This window comes from Ptychodera flava (assembly GCF_041260155.1).
Source record: "Ptychodera flava strain L36383 chromosome 23 unlocalized genomic scaffold, AS_Pfla_20210202 Scaffold_24__1_contigs__length_23054250_pilon, whole genome shotgun sequence".
In the NCBI taxonomy this organism is placed as follows: Eukaryota; Metazoa; Hemichordata; class Enteropneusta; family Ptychoderidae; genus Ptychodera; species Ptychodera flava.
In genome coordinates, this window is record NW_027248278.1 from 8,334,677 (window position 1) to 8,347,863 (window position 13,187).

The 13,187-nt window shown below is 38.3% G+C and overlaps 1 protein-coding gene across 1 annotated transcript in view; it reads left to right on the top strand.

The window, feature by feature from the left end:
* The window catches only part of LOC139124386 (uncharacterized), a 53,861-nt gene that overhangs the window by 27,476 nt on the left and 13,198 nt on the right, over positions 1–13,187 (top strand). The window contains exons 10-21 of the mRNA XM_070690518.1: positions 686–802; positions 1,292–1,402; positions 2,968–3,093; positions 4,246–4,349; positions 5,215–5,396; positions 6,225–6,330; positions 7,066–7,279; positions 8,231–8,390; positions 9,549–10,024; positions 10,403–10,519; positions 11,071–11,166; positions 11,749–11,840. Of these exons, the coding sequence (XP_070546619.1) occupies positions 686–802; positions 1,292–1,402; positions 2,968–3,093; positions 4,246–4,349; positions 5,215–5,396; positions 6,225–6,330; positions 7,066–7,279; positions 8,231–8,390; positions 9,549–10,024; positions 10,403–10,519; positions 11,071–11,166; positions 11,749–11,840 (1,901 nt within the window). The remainder of the gene's footprint in view (positions 1–685; positions 803–1,291; positions 1,403–2,967; positions 3,094–4,245; positions 4,350–5,214; positions 5,397–6,224; positions 6,331–7,065; positions 7,280–8,230; positions 8,391–9,548; positions 10,025–10,402; positions 10,520–11,070; positions 11,167–11,748; positions 11,841–13,187) is intronic.

Consider the following 13,187-nt stretch of genomic DNA (forward strand, 5'->3'; position numbering starts at 1 on the left):
TTTCTATATAACATTAATTACACAAAGTGATCTCAACCTTTTTGGCACCTTTTGCTAATCCGGCAAACAGAGTTTATACAAGCGTTTGATTGACGGTCTGTTCAAATCGCCAACGGTCATTGATTCCCCACCACCAACACTCGAACTTCCTAAAAAATTGTCTTCCAGTCGCGTTAGAATTTGAATATAACCACAGAGTTCGATCGGCAGCAGCTTCGCGCTGACCGATTGGCAGTTTGTCTGCGTTTTTGCGGCCGGAAAAAACTAAAAAGTGGCATTTTCTGGAGCGTGTGCCCGCGAGTTGCCTGTTTGGTGTCCACTTAGACAATGAACGCCGCCATAACTTCGCGCCCTTTTAAAGGGAGGCTCCGCCTTTAAACTTGAACCGGAAGTCCAACGCAATAGTAAGCTACAGGTATGCCAACGAATATTATTTTTGTCTGCAGAGATCGCTGTCTGAGTTCTTGGTATGGAAACAAAATCTCCAAAAAATTAAAGCATTGTTAATTGATGTATAAATTGCTAATCCAATCAAATCACATGTATCAAAAAGGTTCAGAACTTTCTGCGTAGAAATAACATTCGACAGGAACACTACTACAAAATATACAAATATTGTGATTCTGATGACACCTTACTTGAAGCATCAAGACGTCTCAGGAAAATATGTTATCTTCATCGACAGATATCAACGAATGTACCTACCGAGTATGTTCAGTGCATGCCGACTGCACAGACACCATTGGCTCCTACAACTGTACCTGTCACAGGGACTACGAAGGCGATGGCGTCGAGTGTCACTGTAAGTTGATAGATCAACTGTATGACACACTAAGTCATATTGTATGTATAGATGGTTGTAGTGGTATATATTTAGAAAGATGTATAGATAGGTGTGTAGAAGTATAGATAGATAGAAAAGATACATAGATAGAGATACATACATACATTCATACATACATCTACAAAAATACATAGATACATACATGGATACATTTGTATATACATATATTAAAAATCGAGAATGGACAATTTTTGCAAACATATATTATTTTGTACGTATGCATGATTGTGTGTATGTATGTATGTATGCATGTATGTATATGTATGTATGTATGTATGTATGTATGTATGTATGTATGTATATATGTATGTATGTATGTATGTATGTATGTATAGATATATATATATATATATATATATATATATATATATATATACACTTTGCATATGTATGTTTACAGTCTACATTGATGCATTAGTTTTATCTTCTCCCTCTATTTTTTCACAGTGTCAAATCATTGCGAAAGCGAGGCTGACTGTCATGTAAGAGCAGATTGTATCGATTCTGCATGTATTTGTAAACCAGGTTACGAAGGCGATGGAAAGTTGAGATGCGCCAGTAAGTTGCACCAAATAAGGTTTTAAATTACATTAAGGTATTAATTGTAGTTCCCACCTGATAATCTCTAAACAAGGTCATGTACCTCAGTCGTCAATGCAATAGTTTCGAATATATGACGTTAAAACAAACCTAATAATCCAAATCATAAGCTTAAAAGGTAATAAAATTACTACGTCGCATAGACACAAATATTTACAATATCAGGAAGGACCATCTTGAACCACGAATATAAGTAATGCGTGGTGGTACCAGGTGTCCGGAATAGGTAAGCGTACACTGCTAGCATGCTACACCCGTCAAGAATGGCCTAAAAGTGTCAAACTCAATAGCAATCCAGTGAAGCTACTGAATTACTTTATTAGTAACAGTTAAGAATGATGTCTCGTATCATATGTGCAACAGGTATGTCGTATTTGGAAAGTATATCCCCATATCTGTCATAGAACTTCTTAATCGATCTTGCAAGCCTTCTTTCCGAGAAGCCCTGCTTCATTAACTTTATTGGCAGTGATGCATGTCGTATAACTGTCAGAAATTAAAACGTAACCGTGATTTTACAAAACACATTCTCTCTCTTAAGTACAATCGTTCTCCATCAGGGACAGGTATTGTGACTTCACTAAATGATACAGCACTTTTCCTTTTCACTGTTTGCCTTATCTCATTTTGAAGATATTTGAGCTAACAAAAGGAAATCGAAAACTTCATTTTCGCCAGAGACAAAACAAGGATGGCGGCCATTTTGAATTTCAAACATCTGTAAAATTAAGATTCCAAATTGTCAAAACTCGGACGGTGATCCCTAACCTTTATTCTTAATTTTGACTTTGAATAGATTGGATTGAAATTTCCGCTTGGGGCGTTTAAAAATTATTCATAAAGTGTGGTTTGTGTGTGAACATGTATTCAGTAATACAAATATGACTGATTTTTGGTGGAGCGCATGCGCATGTGTATCCAGGAAAAGTTGTCGAAAGACATGATAGAATTAAGCTTTCCCCTTTGCAAACATTTAGAGAAGATGGAATAACATATTAAAAGAGCAATCAAAGTCAGAAAATTATTCAACGCCAGGAATTTATTACAGAATTAAATTCTCTGTTTTTGGACCCCATGCTTGTATGGTTATTTGGCTTTTCATAAAGAAAAGATACATAATGTATTTTGAATATGAATCCAACTTTGCTGCCAAGAAAGCGTTTGATGGTAAGTTTGTGAAATGTATGTAAAATGCCAGCGCACGTGCATACAGAACCATGCACTCTGGTGTAAATTATGGACTCCGAGGCTTAAAAGTGACGCTTTGATTCTTGAACATGTATGTATTCAAATTATTTTGAAACAATCGAGTGTGAATAATTAATTGAACTTGAATTTTTAAAATTTCCTTTATGCGTTTTTGAATCGCTGACAATTCAAAATTTTGAATGGACGCAAAACAAAGAATTTATTTATTTACAATCATGTACTTTGGCCTAATATGCTTTTCTAAAGAAGAGAGACACTGTTATAAAGCTATTTTGAAATTTTTGACGCACTTTGTAATTTATTCATGTTCGTAGATATCAATGAATGCAAGACAGGTACCCATAACTGTACGACTAATGCGACGTGCACCGACAGCCCGGGGTCGTTCAGCTGTGAGTGTGACGACGGCTTCACTGGAGATGGAGTGACCTTTTGCAGATGTGAGTATAATGGTGTATTAGCTGGCCGTTGGTGGCGTGTTTTTTTCGGAACGAATCGTGGATGCATGAAATTTAAGTAAATCACCCGATTTCCTACTTGATTTTTTGCCGTTTTCAATATTTCAAAAAAACAAAAAACAAAAAACAAACTCCACTCTAGCTCCGTCAAATCTTGTGAATATTTCGCAGTATGTTTTCTATATATTGTATAACAAAACAACAGTTTTGTTTGGTAATAATGTTCTCAGTCTTGAGTAAGAGTCACTTGAATTTTTCGTATCATGATTTTAATCATAGAGGGACTGTGTTTTAATCATTTCTTTAAATGTCAGACTTTCAACTTCTGTCATTGTAGAATGAGGATCGATAAGCAAAACTCGTTTTTTCTCTCCACATATACTCGTTTCAAATGAAACACATTTCATAAAGTAGTATCAAGTTTTTTATTGAATTTTTTTCTCTATAATTAGTACCGAAATTAAGGTTTTCTACCCAAAATATATACCCTCTTCATCCTTCGAGTAAGTTATTGCTACTATAATAAACTAAAGATTCTCTGCTTTTTAAAAAAATCCTATAGTGTGATTGGGTTTTTATTTCATCTTTGATAAGAAATGTTACTTTGAAAAAAGTGTTGGTAGAGTGCAACGCTTCTTCAACCAAATTATCCCTTCAGTAGCTTAACCCATTCATCAAAATGGTTTGTTCCAAACCGATTGTTATCAATGGTAAGTGTGGACCTGTATACAGGGAATTAGGGGTGAAAAAGGTAAGTTAAGCGAGCAGAATTAGGGACACGCCATCGGAATGCCACAAAATAGCCTGGGGGATAAATCCACAGGAAACTCTTACTGAATAAAATAAAAATTAGAAAAATAAAAAGAAAAAGAAAAATTGGTCAAAAAAGAAAAAATAGAATAACAAACGCAAATAAGTAAACAAAAATAAACAAAAAACAAAATAAACAAAATAAACAAGTGAACAAGCAAGCAAACCTTGCCACGGAATGGTCCTCTCTAGGCATGCGTCGCTTGCTCCCCCTTTAATGACGTCTGATTTAAGACGAAAAACATTCATGTATAAGTGTGCGACACAACGAAACTACCTTACCACAACTTTATAATCATCCATTTTGGTACTTTAATTTTGCAGTGATTCCTAGAAACTGTGACGCGATAAAACAAGCAACACCTGCTGCCCCGGATGGACAGTATGCCATTGACCCGGACGGCCCTGGAGGGTTACCTGCTTTTACAGTACGTACAAAGTTTTGCTACACTAGTCAATAGGTGTTACGGTTGATAATAATTGTCAGATGTCATTTTTGTTCAATAAACATAGCTTTTGCTTATGTATATCAAACACGAGCCAACTTGAATTTCCCTGTGATTCTATTAGCATAAATGATCATTCAGTGGTTGAGAACATTGTAAGTTATCAATGACATTATTCGACATAACGCTTCTGAGCTTTGTTAATGTAATACGTACCTCGAAGTTGAGTGACTTTAACACTTGCACAAAAATTTCCGTCATGAAACTTTCAAGCATATTCCCTTTAAAAATCGCGGAGGCCTAAAACAATTGTCTTTCTAAACAAGACTAAAGATTAGGGGTCAATGTCTAAAGTTTTGTTCAAGGGCAACATATTCCAAATATTAACCGACATTCGAAAATCAAAATAGCCACCATCCCTGTGTTCCGTCATTTGGGAGACATTACACAATAAAAGAGTTGAACTATATTTACTTCCCGAGCTTCAAAATGAGTTCAACTAACGGTGGACCAAAGAGGTATTGTAAAACTTTGAAAGTCCGATTATTTGTCTCCGCGGCGCATTCTGAGAGACTGTGGGGTTCGCAACTGATTCCCTCCGACTCAAGACATGACCAAGATTAGATTTGTAGCAAGTCAGGGGATATTTGTCACATCAGTTTCGGGTATCTAAAAGTTTTGGCAAGACGTTATGACAATCATGAACTGAGAGGTTTTGATCAAACTAGAATGTTGTGAGAAATTCATCTTGTCTACGACAATCTTACTTGAACAAAATTTCCTCAATACATTTTCTATGAGTGCTCTACATACTATGCAAACGGTTACTCGTTCTGTTTTTGAGCAGGTCTTGTGCGACATGTCACGTGACATTGGCGTGGTAGTTATTCCTCACGACTCGGAAAAATCAACTAACGTGCGCTGGAAAAAAGACCCGGGCGGCTACGAAAAGACTTTGGAGTACCAGTACACTGAGGAGCAGATTGAAGCTATCATCGAGGATGCTGGCTTCTGTTATCAAAATATGAGGTGGGGGCTATTTAGATTTCCCTATAAAAGATAAAGGATTGTTTCTATAGCAACAGACTAGTGCAAGAGTTGTGATGCAAATTAGTTGCAAAAGTTGAGACATGGAGAAAAATAGCATCAAGAAATGTAAACACGAAAGGCAACCAACAGAAAGACTTACTGAATAATACGAACGGTAATTAAATTTGAGGCAGGAAAATAAAACGAGACAAGTTGAGGTCGATAGACAAATATGAAGAAAGAAGTCACAGACAAATAGTTTTCAGAATGAGGGGTATTGTGGGAAGGAGGAAGGGTTCCGGAAAAAAGTGACAAGTAATTCGGCCGACAAGGGTGTACAGGTACAGCGTGAAAATGACAACAAAAACAACATAGGGAGTAGCGACCAGCAGAATTCGACTTAAGGTAGTATGCGCCTCGCAAGTGAAGACTTCAACTTTTGCTAAAATTTCGTCAAGGAACCCTGCATCCATTCTCATTCAAAATAAAAACCAGGAGTGACCGTGCAAATTTTGGTATTAGAGAAACAAATTACCTAAGATTTATCGATATTTAGAATTCAAAATGGCAGCCAGCGCTGCACTGTGTTAAATCTATGAGAAAAAAAAATCGAGTATTCGATTTTCGAAAAACCAAGATGGTAAAAAGTAAATTTATTACTCCAGTAGCTTCAAAATACGCCATTACAAGTGGTAGATCAGAAAAGTATTGTAAAACTTTGAAAGTCCGAATATCTGTCCCGACGCGCATTCTACCTTCAGTTATGGGGAAACTTCCCTTTGACGAAGTTTGTTGACCAACATGGCGTGGGTACTTTGCATGACACAGGTACGGATGCAGAGGAGGCGCCAAACTCTTGGATGGTTTCGGTTGGTGGGTCGACCGCCATGGCAACGCCCAACACAATTGGGGTGGAGCGACAGAGCCGTATACGGTAAGGTTTTCGTCAAGCCTTCATTTAAATTACAGTAAGGTTTTTATTAAACTGTAATCTTCAGAAGCATTTAGTTAAGCTGATACGCACAACTTTGGACGGACAACTTCTGAGCATTGTTCAGAGCTTGCAAAATGTTATAAATTGTGGATTTTTCTGGTTAAATGGTAGGCTAGTGTCAGTGTCACAAGATATTACTGACGCTGGTTGGCTGTGTCACCCCAACCTACGCTGGCTACATTAGGCCTAAAATGTTTCTCGTTCTTCTTGGGTGGATTGAAAAATAATGCGGTAATGTGAATTTGTGTTTTTTTATTAATAAAAATGGCAAACCAACCCCCTTCGGGGGGAATTCAAACACGGCCACCATAAAGTAAAATGGCTGCCACTAAAGATTCATGGAACATAAAGGATACTTACACTGGGGCTTCGGTGTCAAAAAAACCCCCCAAAAATCAAAAACAAAAACCGCAATCAACGATCTTGGGCAAAACATTTTATCAAAGACAGTGGTCTTCCCCGCTATTGCCCATTATTTCATCAATGACAAGGAAACGACAATGCTGTTGCGATATAACGAAGTCTCGCGAGAGTGTACATATTCCGTCAACGCGTATTTTTTAAATGGCACTGAACGGTAAGTATTATTTTAAGTTGCGCACATTTCAATTCGTAGTAGAATAACCGCAAGCAAATATCTGTCAAAGAAATCATACTTTTTTATTCTGGCTTCAGTGCGGGTGTGGTGAAGTCAACGGGTGCCTTATGAACACTACTGCACAGTGCAACTGCAACGGAGTAGACACAGGGACAACTTACGTCTTCGATGACGGTAAAATCATAGACAAGGACTTGTTACCTATAGAAAGCATCCACTTCGGCGATACATTCGGCCGAAAACAAGGACAGCATGTGATTGGGTCACTATTGTGTGGTCCCTACCAATTTGGTAGGTATTTGACGCACTCTATACATGCTTTTTTTTTCAAAATTAATCATGCCTGCGAAGGAATTCATGATTCCAAACATGTTGGCATAATATTTAGAAGGCCAGCAAAATGACTCTTGTCCCAATTAAATCAAACGCAAACAGCCACAATACCATGTTGTTTGATATTCATTTCATAACCGTATTGGACGGCGATAAAGATCGCTTTGTTGTCAGTACTAAGGCAGCGATATTGTGAGCAATTTCACGTCTCTTAGCTCCTCAAACACCGTCAAGATATGACTGGTCCTTGGTTGTCCTCTCATTTGAGTTTTATGTCAATTTTGAACACTCCTAGAGTTATACGAGTTTTGAACACTCCAAAGTTATAAACATTGTCATTTTCTCAGAGCGGATTAGTCAGACTATGCTCCATGGTACAAGGTGCCTGAGGCACAGATATTCAAAGTCAGATATTTGTCATTCTTTTCTGATCTAAAGCCTATGTGGATAGTTTTTAAGTTCTTTGAGTTGGCAAAGTTTTCACTGTTGCATGGAATATGGCCAGGTCTGAGAAAGCAGTCGGGAGACCACGTTGACATCTTTATTACTATACTAATAATAGACAGTGACTACATACAGTGAAACGTAACACTAGGGTGAGAGACCGTGCATAGAGTCCAGTGACGTGAAGTGTCTCTGTTGAGGTTAGAAAATGTATCTGAATTGGGAAGAGAGGTTTAAAGTTGTTAAATCACTTTTGGTGGGAAAATTATCCATGAGTCACGAGAAAGGCACATGATGGATTAGACATATTGTCTTAGCAGATGGAATCTCTGGTTGGTAAAATAAACAGTGATAGGAAGCGGTGCCAATAGAAGTTTGTCAAACAAAAGTTTACGTCTTTCAAGTTCTAGCCACGTAGTATAACTTAAAGAGCATTAACATAACTGCCCGTTCTTCTGTCGTCAGATATATGGGAGACCTGTGAAGAAACACGTCTGAACACAAACTTTATCATCGACGGGTCCTACTTCATTGATACGGACGGTCCGTTTGGAGAGCCGCCTGAACTGGTAAATTGTGATATGACCACCTACGATGGCGCTGTCACCATTATGACAAGATCAAAGTGAGTCTGCACCTTGAATTACGATAGAACACAACCTGATTGGAAGCAAGCCGTCATTACAGGCGGGGGGGGGGGGGGGTCGGAGGAATGTGAGAGGGGTCACTCAAACATGTGAAAGCTGCAAGGGGGATTGCTCAAAATGTGGAGAGAAAGAAGGGGGTTACTCAATTTTTGGTGTAAATCTCACATTGAACCATTTCACATATCAATTTCTCAAACTTTTCGATGCGAGAGGGGGGCAACCCTCTGGTGCTTTTCCCCTTTGGGGGTTCTAACAGTTTTACTTAATAAAAATACAAATTGAAATAAACCTCTCAGATTGCACCAGACTGCACCGTTGCCCACATCAATTTCTCAAAATTTCCCACGCAAGAGAGGAGACAACCCCCGCTGACACTTCCCCCTCGGCCTCCCGCGTGTTCTCCCTTGCCGTACTTTCAATTCTGCCCTGTCAGATATCTTAGTAAAAACCCTGTCATGATTCCCATCCAAAGTAAACAATAATATATCGTTGGATACTGGTTATAGCGTATGCTTTTACACCTGCATTGTGTGCAAGTTTGAATTTCATTTCCTTGGTTTCACCTTTTTAATCATGAGATAACCGATGATAATCTAGCAGGGTACATCAGGATTCGAAAGATCTTTAATATTTCTGCATTTTTGTAAAGTTTACAAATACATGTATTTTGTTTAACTTTTCTGAGTTAGGGGTATCAGTCAAAAATTCAGTGTTAGAGAGGGGGTTGCTCAAATTCATCATGGTTGGCGCGGTGGGGGGGGGGGGGGTACTCAAAATTACAGATTTCCCGATGAAATTCCTCTCACCCTCAGGCCGTAAATAATGACGGCTCCCTAAAAACCACTGCGTTTCCTATGACAGGACTCAAAACATTATGGTAGGTCCAAAGCAAACAGAACCGAATAATAACGGTAAAGCACGAGTTCACCCATCACGGGGGAAAATTCGAGAAATATCTGACTAGTGAAGTAAGGCTGACATGCCTGTTCCAACACGTATTTTTTTCATTATCCCTGCTGTTAGCAGTATTTATGTTCAATGGTTTCAGATGTCTTCTTGTTACTTGAAAATGTTGACATTTTCATTTTACCTATAAGTTGTGAAGAACAACAGTTTTCTTTCAATATTTATTGCAGACTTATTATCGAGGTAGTGACACCCCCGGGATTTGACCTTCCTCCAGAGGACGATCCCGAAACGGGTGAAACACCCACATACTGCCCGTGTTGCCATTGCCGGGATTGTGCCTGCTGCAATCCGTTCTGCCCGTGGCAGGGCATACCTGCCCCACCTCCAACGCTTCCACCGCTCGTCGGACCACCCCCGACGTACAAAATCACTTACATCACCTCCATCGAGGTCATGTTAAAGCTAATTGCCAGCTCGCAGTTCTGCTCCCAGGAGGTGAAGTTCAACTGCCGGAACAGCAAGCTGTTTAACTTCGGTGAAGTCGATACCTATTGGACGAACGGACAGAACGATACACAGACGTATTGGGGAGGGGCATTTGGAGAGGCAAATATGTGTGGGTGTGGTCTGATTGGTGCCTGCGACTTGCCGGATTACAACTGTAACTGTGATATAGAAGACGATCAATGGCACTCGGATTTTGGTAACCTAACACTTTTGAGAAATTTCAAAAAATATATGAAAATCCGATTATTCCAAATTAGTTCCAATCGTCTTATTCATAAAATATTGATCGCAAATCTTACTGTTATATGCGCATTGAAACTGTTTTCAATAAATTGAAGCATACAAACGAGATGAACATAGAGTCGATATACCACAAGCTTTTGAGATACCAATTGTTGTAAAAGTGGATATATTGCATATTTTTGCTTAATAGCAATACAGGGGCAAAAAGGCGATATATAGTTTCCCATCTGTTTGATTAGTTGAAGAATTCAGACGCTGTCATACAGATCAGCACCCAGACATTTTGAAAGTTCTCTTTTTCTGATTAAAGTATTTTTTGAACATTTTAAAGGGCTTATTATGGAGAAGGATAACTTGCCTGTGACATCAGTTACTGTCGGTGACGTAGGCGGTGACGCCATGGCCAGTTTCGAAATAGGAGAGTTGAAATGCTCAAACCAGCAGTTCGGTGAGTGATAATGATTTGCTAATAGAACAGGGAATGAACAAAATAACTTATAAATTATAAATCATAATTTTATCCTTAAATGTAATTTATAAAGATAAAAGTACGAGTAAAATTGTGCTATCCGCAGAAATGCAATGGAACTAACGATGAATATGTTTTAGTAACGATTTATTTATTTATTTATTTATTTATTATTTATTTATTTATTTATTTGTTAGTTCGTGCACATATGCACGCATTCATTTAATCATTTATTGAATCACTTGTCTTTATGATATTTGTTTATCTGTTTGTTTGTTTGTTTGTTTGTTTGATCATCGATCTTTCTGCTTTGAGCAAAATAGAACAATCATGGTCACGTGCCTACGAAAATTATGGAGGTTCATCGGGGGAACTATTTTTCACTTGTTCTCTGTTGGCTGAAACTCACAAAATACGGTGAAATTTAGAGAATATCCTCAAAAGTTTTCGAAAATTGCGACAAAGGTGGGCGGGTTTTCCAGGGTCTATTTTGGCAGTTACCAGAAACCCGCATTTTCCATTTGCCTTAGGGCTTCTACCATCATGCCAGGAACACCGGGATATGGGAGCGATGTACAGTGGAACATATGTTGTTGATCCGGATGGTCCTCCAGCGGAAGGCGAAAGTGAGTATTTTCGGCGTAAATATCCTACCAACTGTTTTTCCCAAGGTTATAATAGTCTAGCAAAAGGGCAGGGTTTATGTCAGCTTTATCTCTGAGCAAAATTGACCAAGAGTGCACAACTTTTCAAAGGACAACAAACGGCTATAATCACACAAGCATTAAATGTCAACAACCACTGCTGAGAGAGCCAAGGGTTTAGGACTGCCCCTTTCAATCAGAGGCAATCAACTGTCAATTTATGCATCAGTCTTATCAAGTTGCAAACACCATTTTATGCAACGATGGTTTCGAAGTCGGTAGAAAACTCAGTATGTTCGGCTTGGTGCCTTTAACATTATGATTACCTTCAAAACGCGCAATTTTCGGACGATTTTTCTTTTAGTCTTTCGTTCCATGTAAACAAGTATTACCTACTAGTATGTGGTAGGACAAAATTTTGTCACCGACTGTATTTAACACAATGAACGTTTCTGAAATCTGTTACGGAAAAAAATCCTACTAATTATATTTATTGACTTTTTCGTTCGCAAATCGTTATAATTTTGCCCTACAAACGTTAAAATATTTGATTTTTCTTTGCAGCTGATAATAGAGACCCGTTCCTTGTATACTGTGAGATGTACACAGAGCCTAATTATGGTATCACGATAATTGGTCATAATTCGACGAAAGAGGTAAAGCTGGTACATACTTTTTTGGTGTGGACATTGTCATTGGGGCAGACAGATATACATAGAGTTAGACACCGATTGAGTGTTCCGGGTTGCACTGCCAGATAGAAAGTTGCTTAACATACACAGGTTCAGGGGCGACGTGTAGATGCATCGGTTGGTGATTTGAACTTGAGGCATAAGTTCAGATTGACGAACACTAAAAGAAGTGCAAATACACAACTGCCAAATCATATTAGTTTAGCCAAATACTTCTACCGTGACATACAGGAGCGACACTTAGAAGGGACGCAATGCGTAACGGACTCCAGCGGGTGAGAGCACACACAACACAATATATCATACCAGTGTATTGATGGTGCAAAAACAACGATCTGATTGGTCGAGACGCGAAAATAACCATGCGACATTTGCAATATATCACCTTTGGAACGCAACGAGCTCTCAGCTGGAGAAACATTCCCTCACTCCATAATTTCAATATCTGGTTATGATATAACAGCAATAAATCATATCAGCAACGGGTATACGACTCAGTTTTGCAATTTTTATTCACACAATATGCACTTGTTATCGTTCGTGCATGTATGGCTTGAACTGGTCAAAATATCATGGCATACCATCACTTGGTGTGGTTTATTGCAAAACCACAAGCATTTTACATGTTATGTGTATATATAAAGTGCTTGTAAAGCTCTGATGGTAGTTTCAGGAAGCAAAAATAATAGAACTGCTCAAAAAAAAACCAAACCAAACAAACAAACAACTCGAAAAGGTAGTTACTTTTTCCTGGCATTTAAGGTAGTTTGCGCCTCGAAAATAAAAGAACGATTTATACTTTTGCTCAAACTTTGCTTTATTAAATTTTCAACCTTTTTCTTTCAAAATCAAAAATACAAATGGAGGGACACGTGCAAATTTTGACACTCGAAAAATGATTACCCTATATATACCGATATTTGAAATACAAAACAACAGCCGTCCCAGTGTTATCTCTATGAGAATGGATACAATTCTCGACCTTCAACAGAAAAAACTAAGCCGGTGAAAGCGTTATAAAATCCATAAGTTTTAAATTCAGCCCCCACAAGCGGTAGGCCACAAGAATCTTGTAAAGTTTGAGTGTCAATATCTCTCCCAGAAGTGCATTCTATCTTAACAAAATACACATCCGATAAATGCCTAGTTTTTGACGTGGCAGTGCTTGAGTTGACGATTGCCACACAAAACAAACAAACAAACAAATGATAACAAATACATAACGGGTCGATAGGTTCAAGGAGACATGGCATGTTGGTAACCTCGTGAAAGATTTACAGAGATGGGAATAGAGAGTGAAATATGACGTAC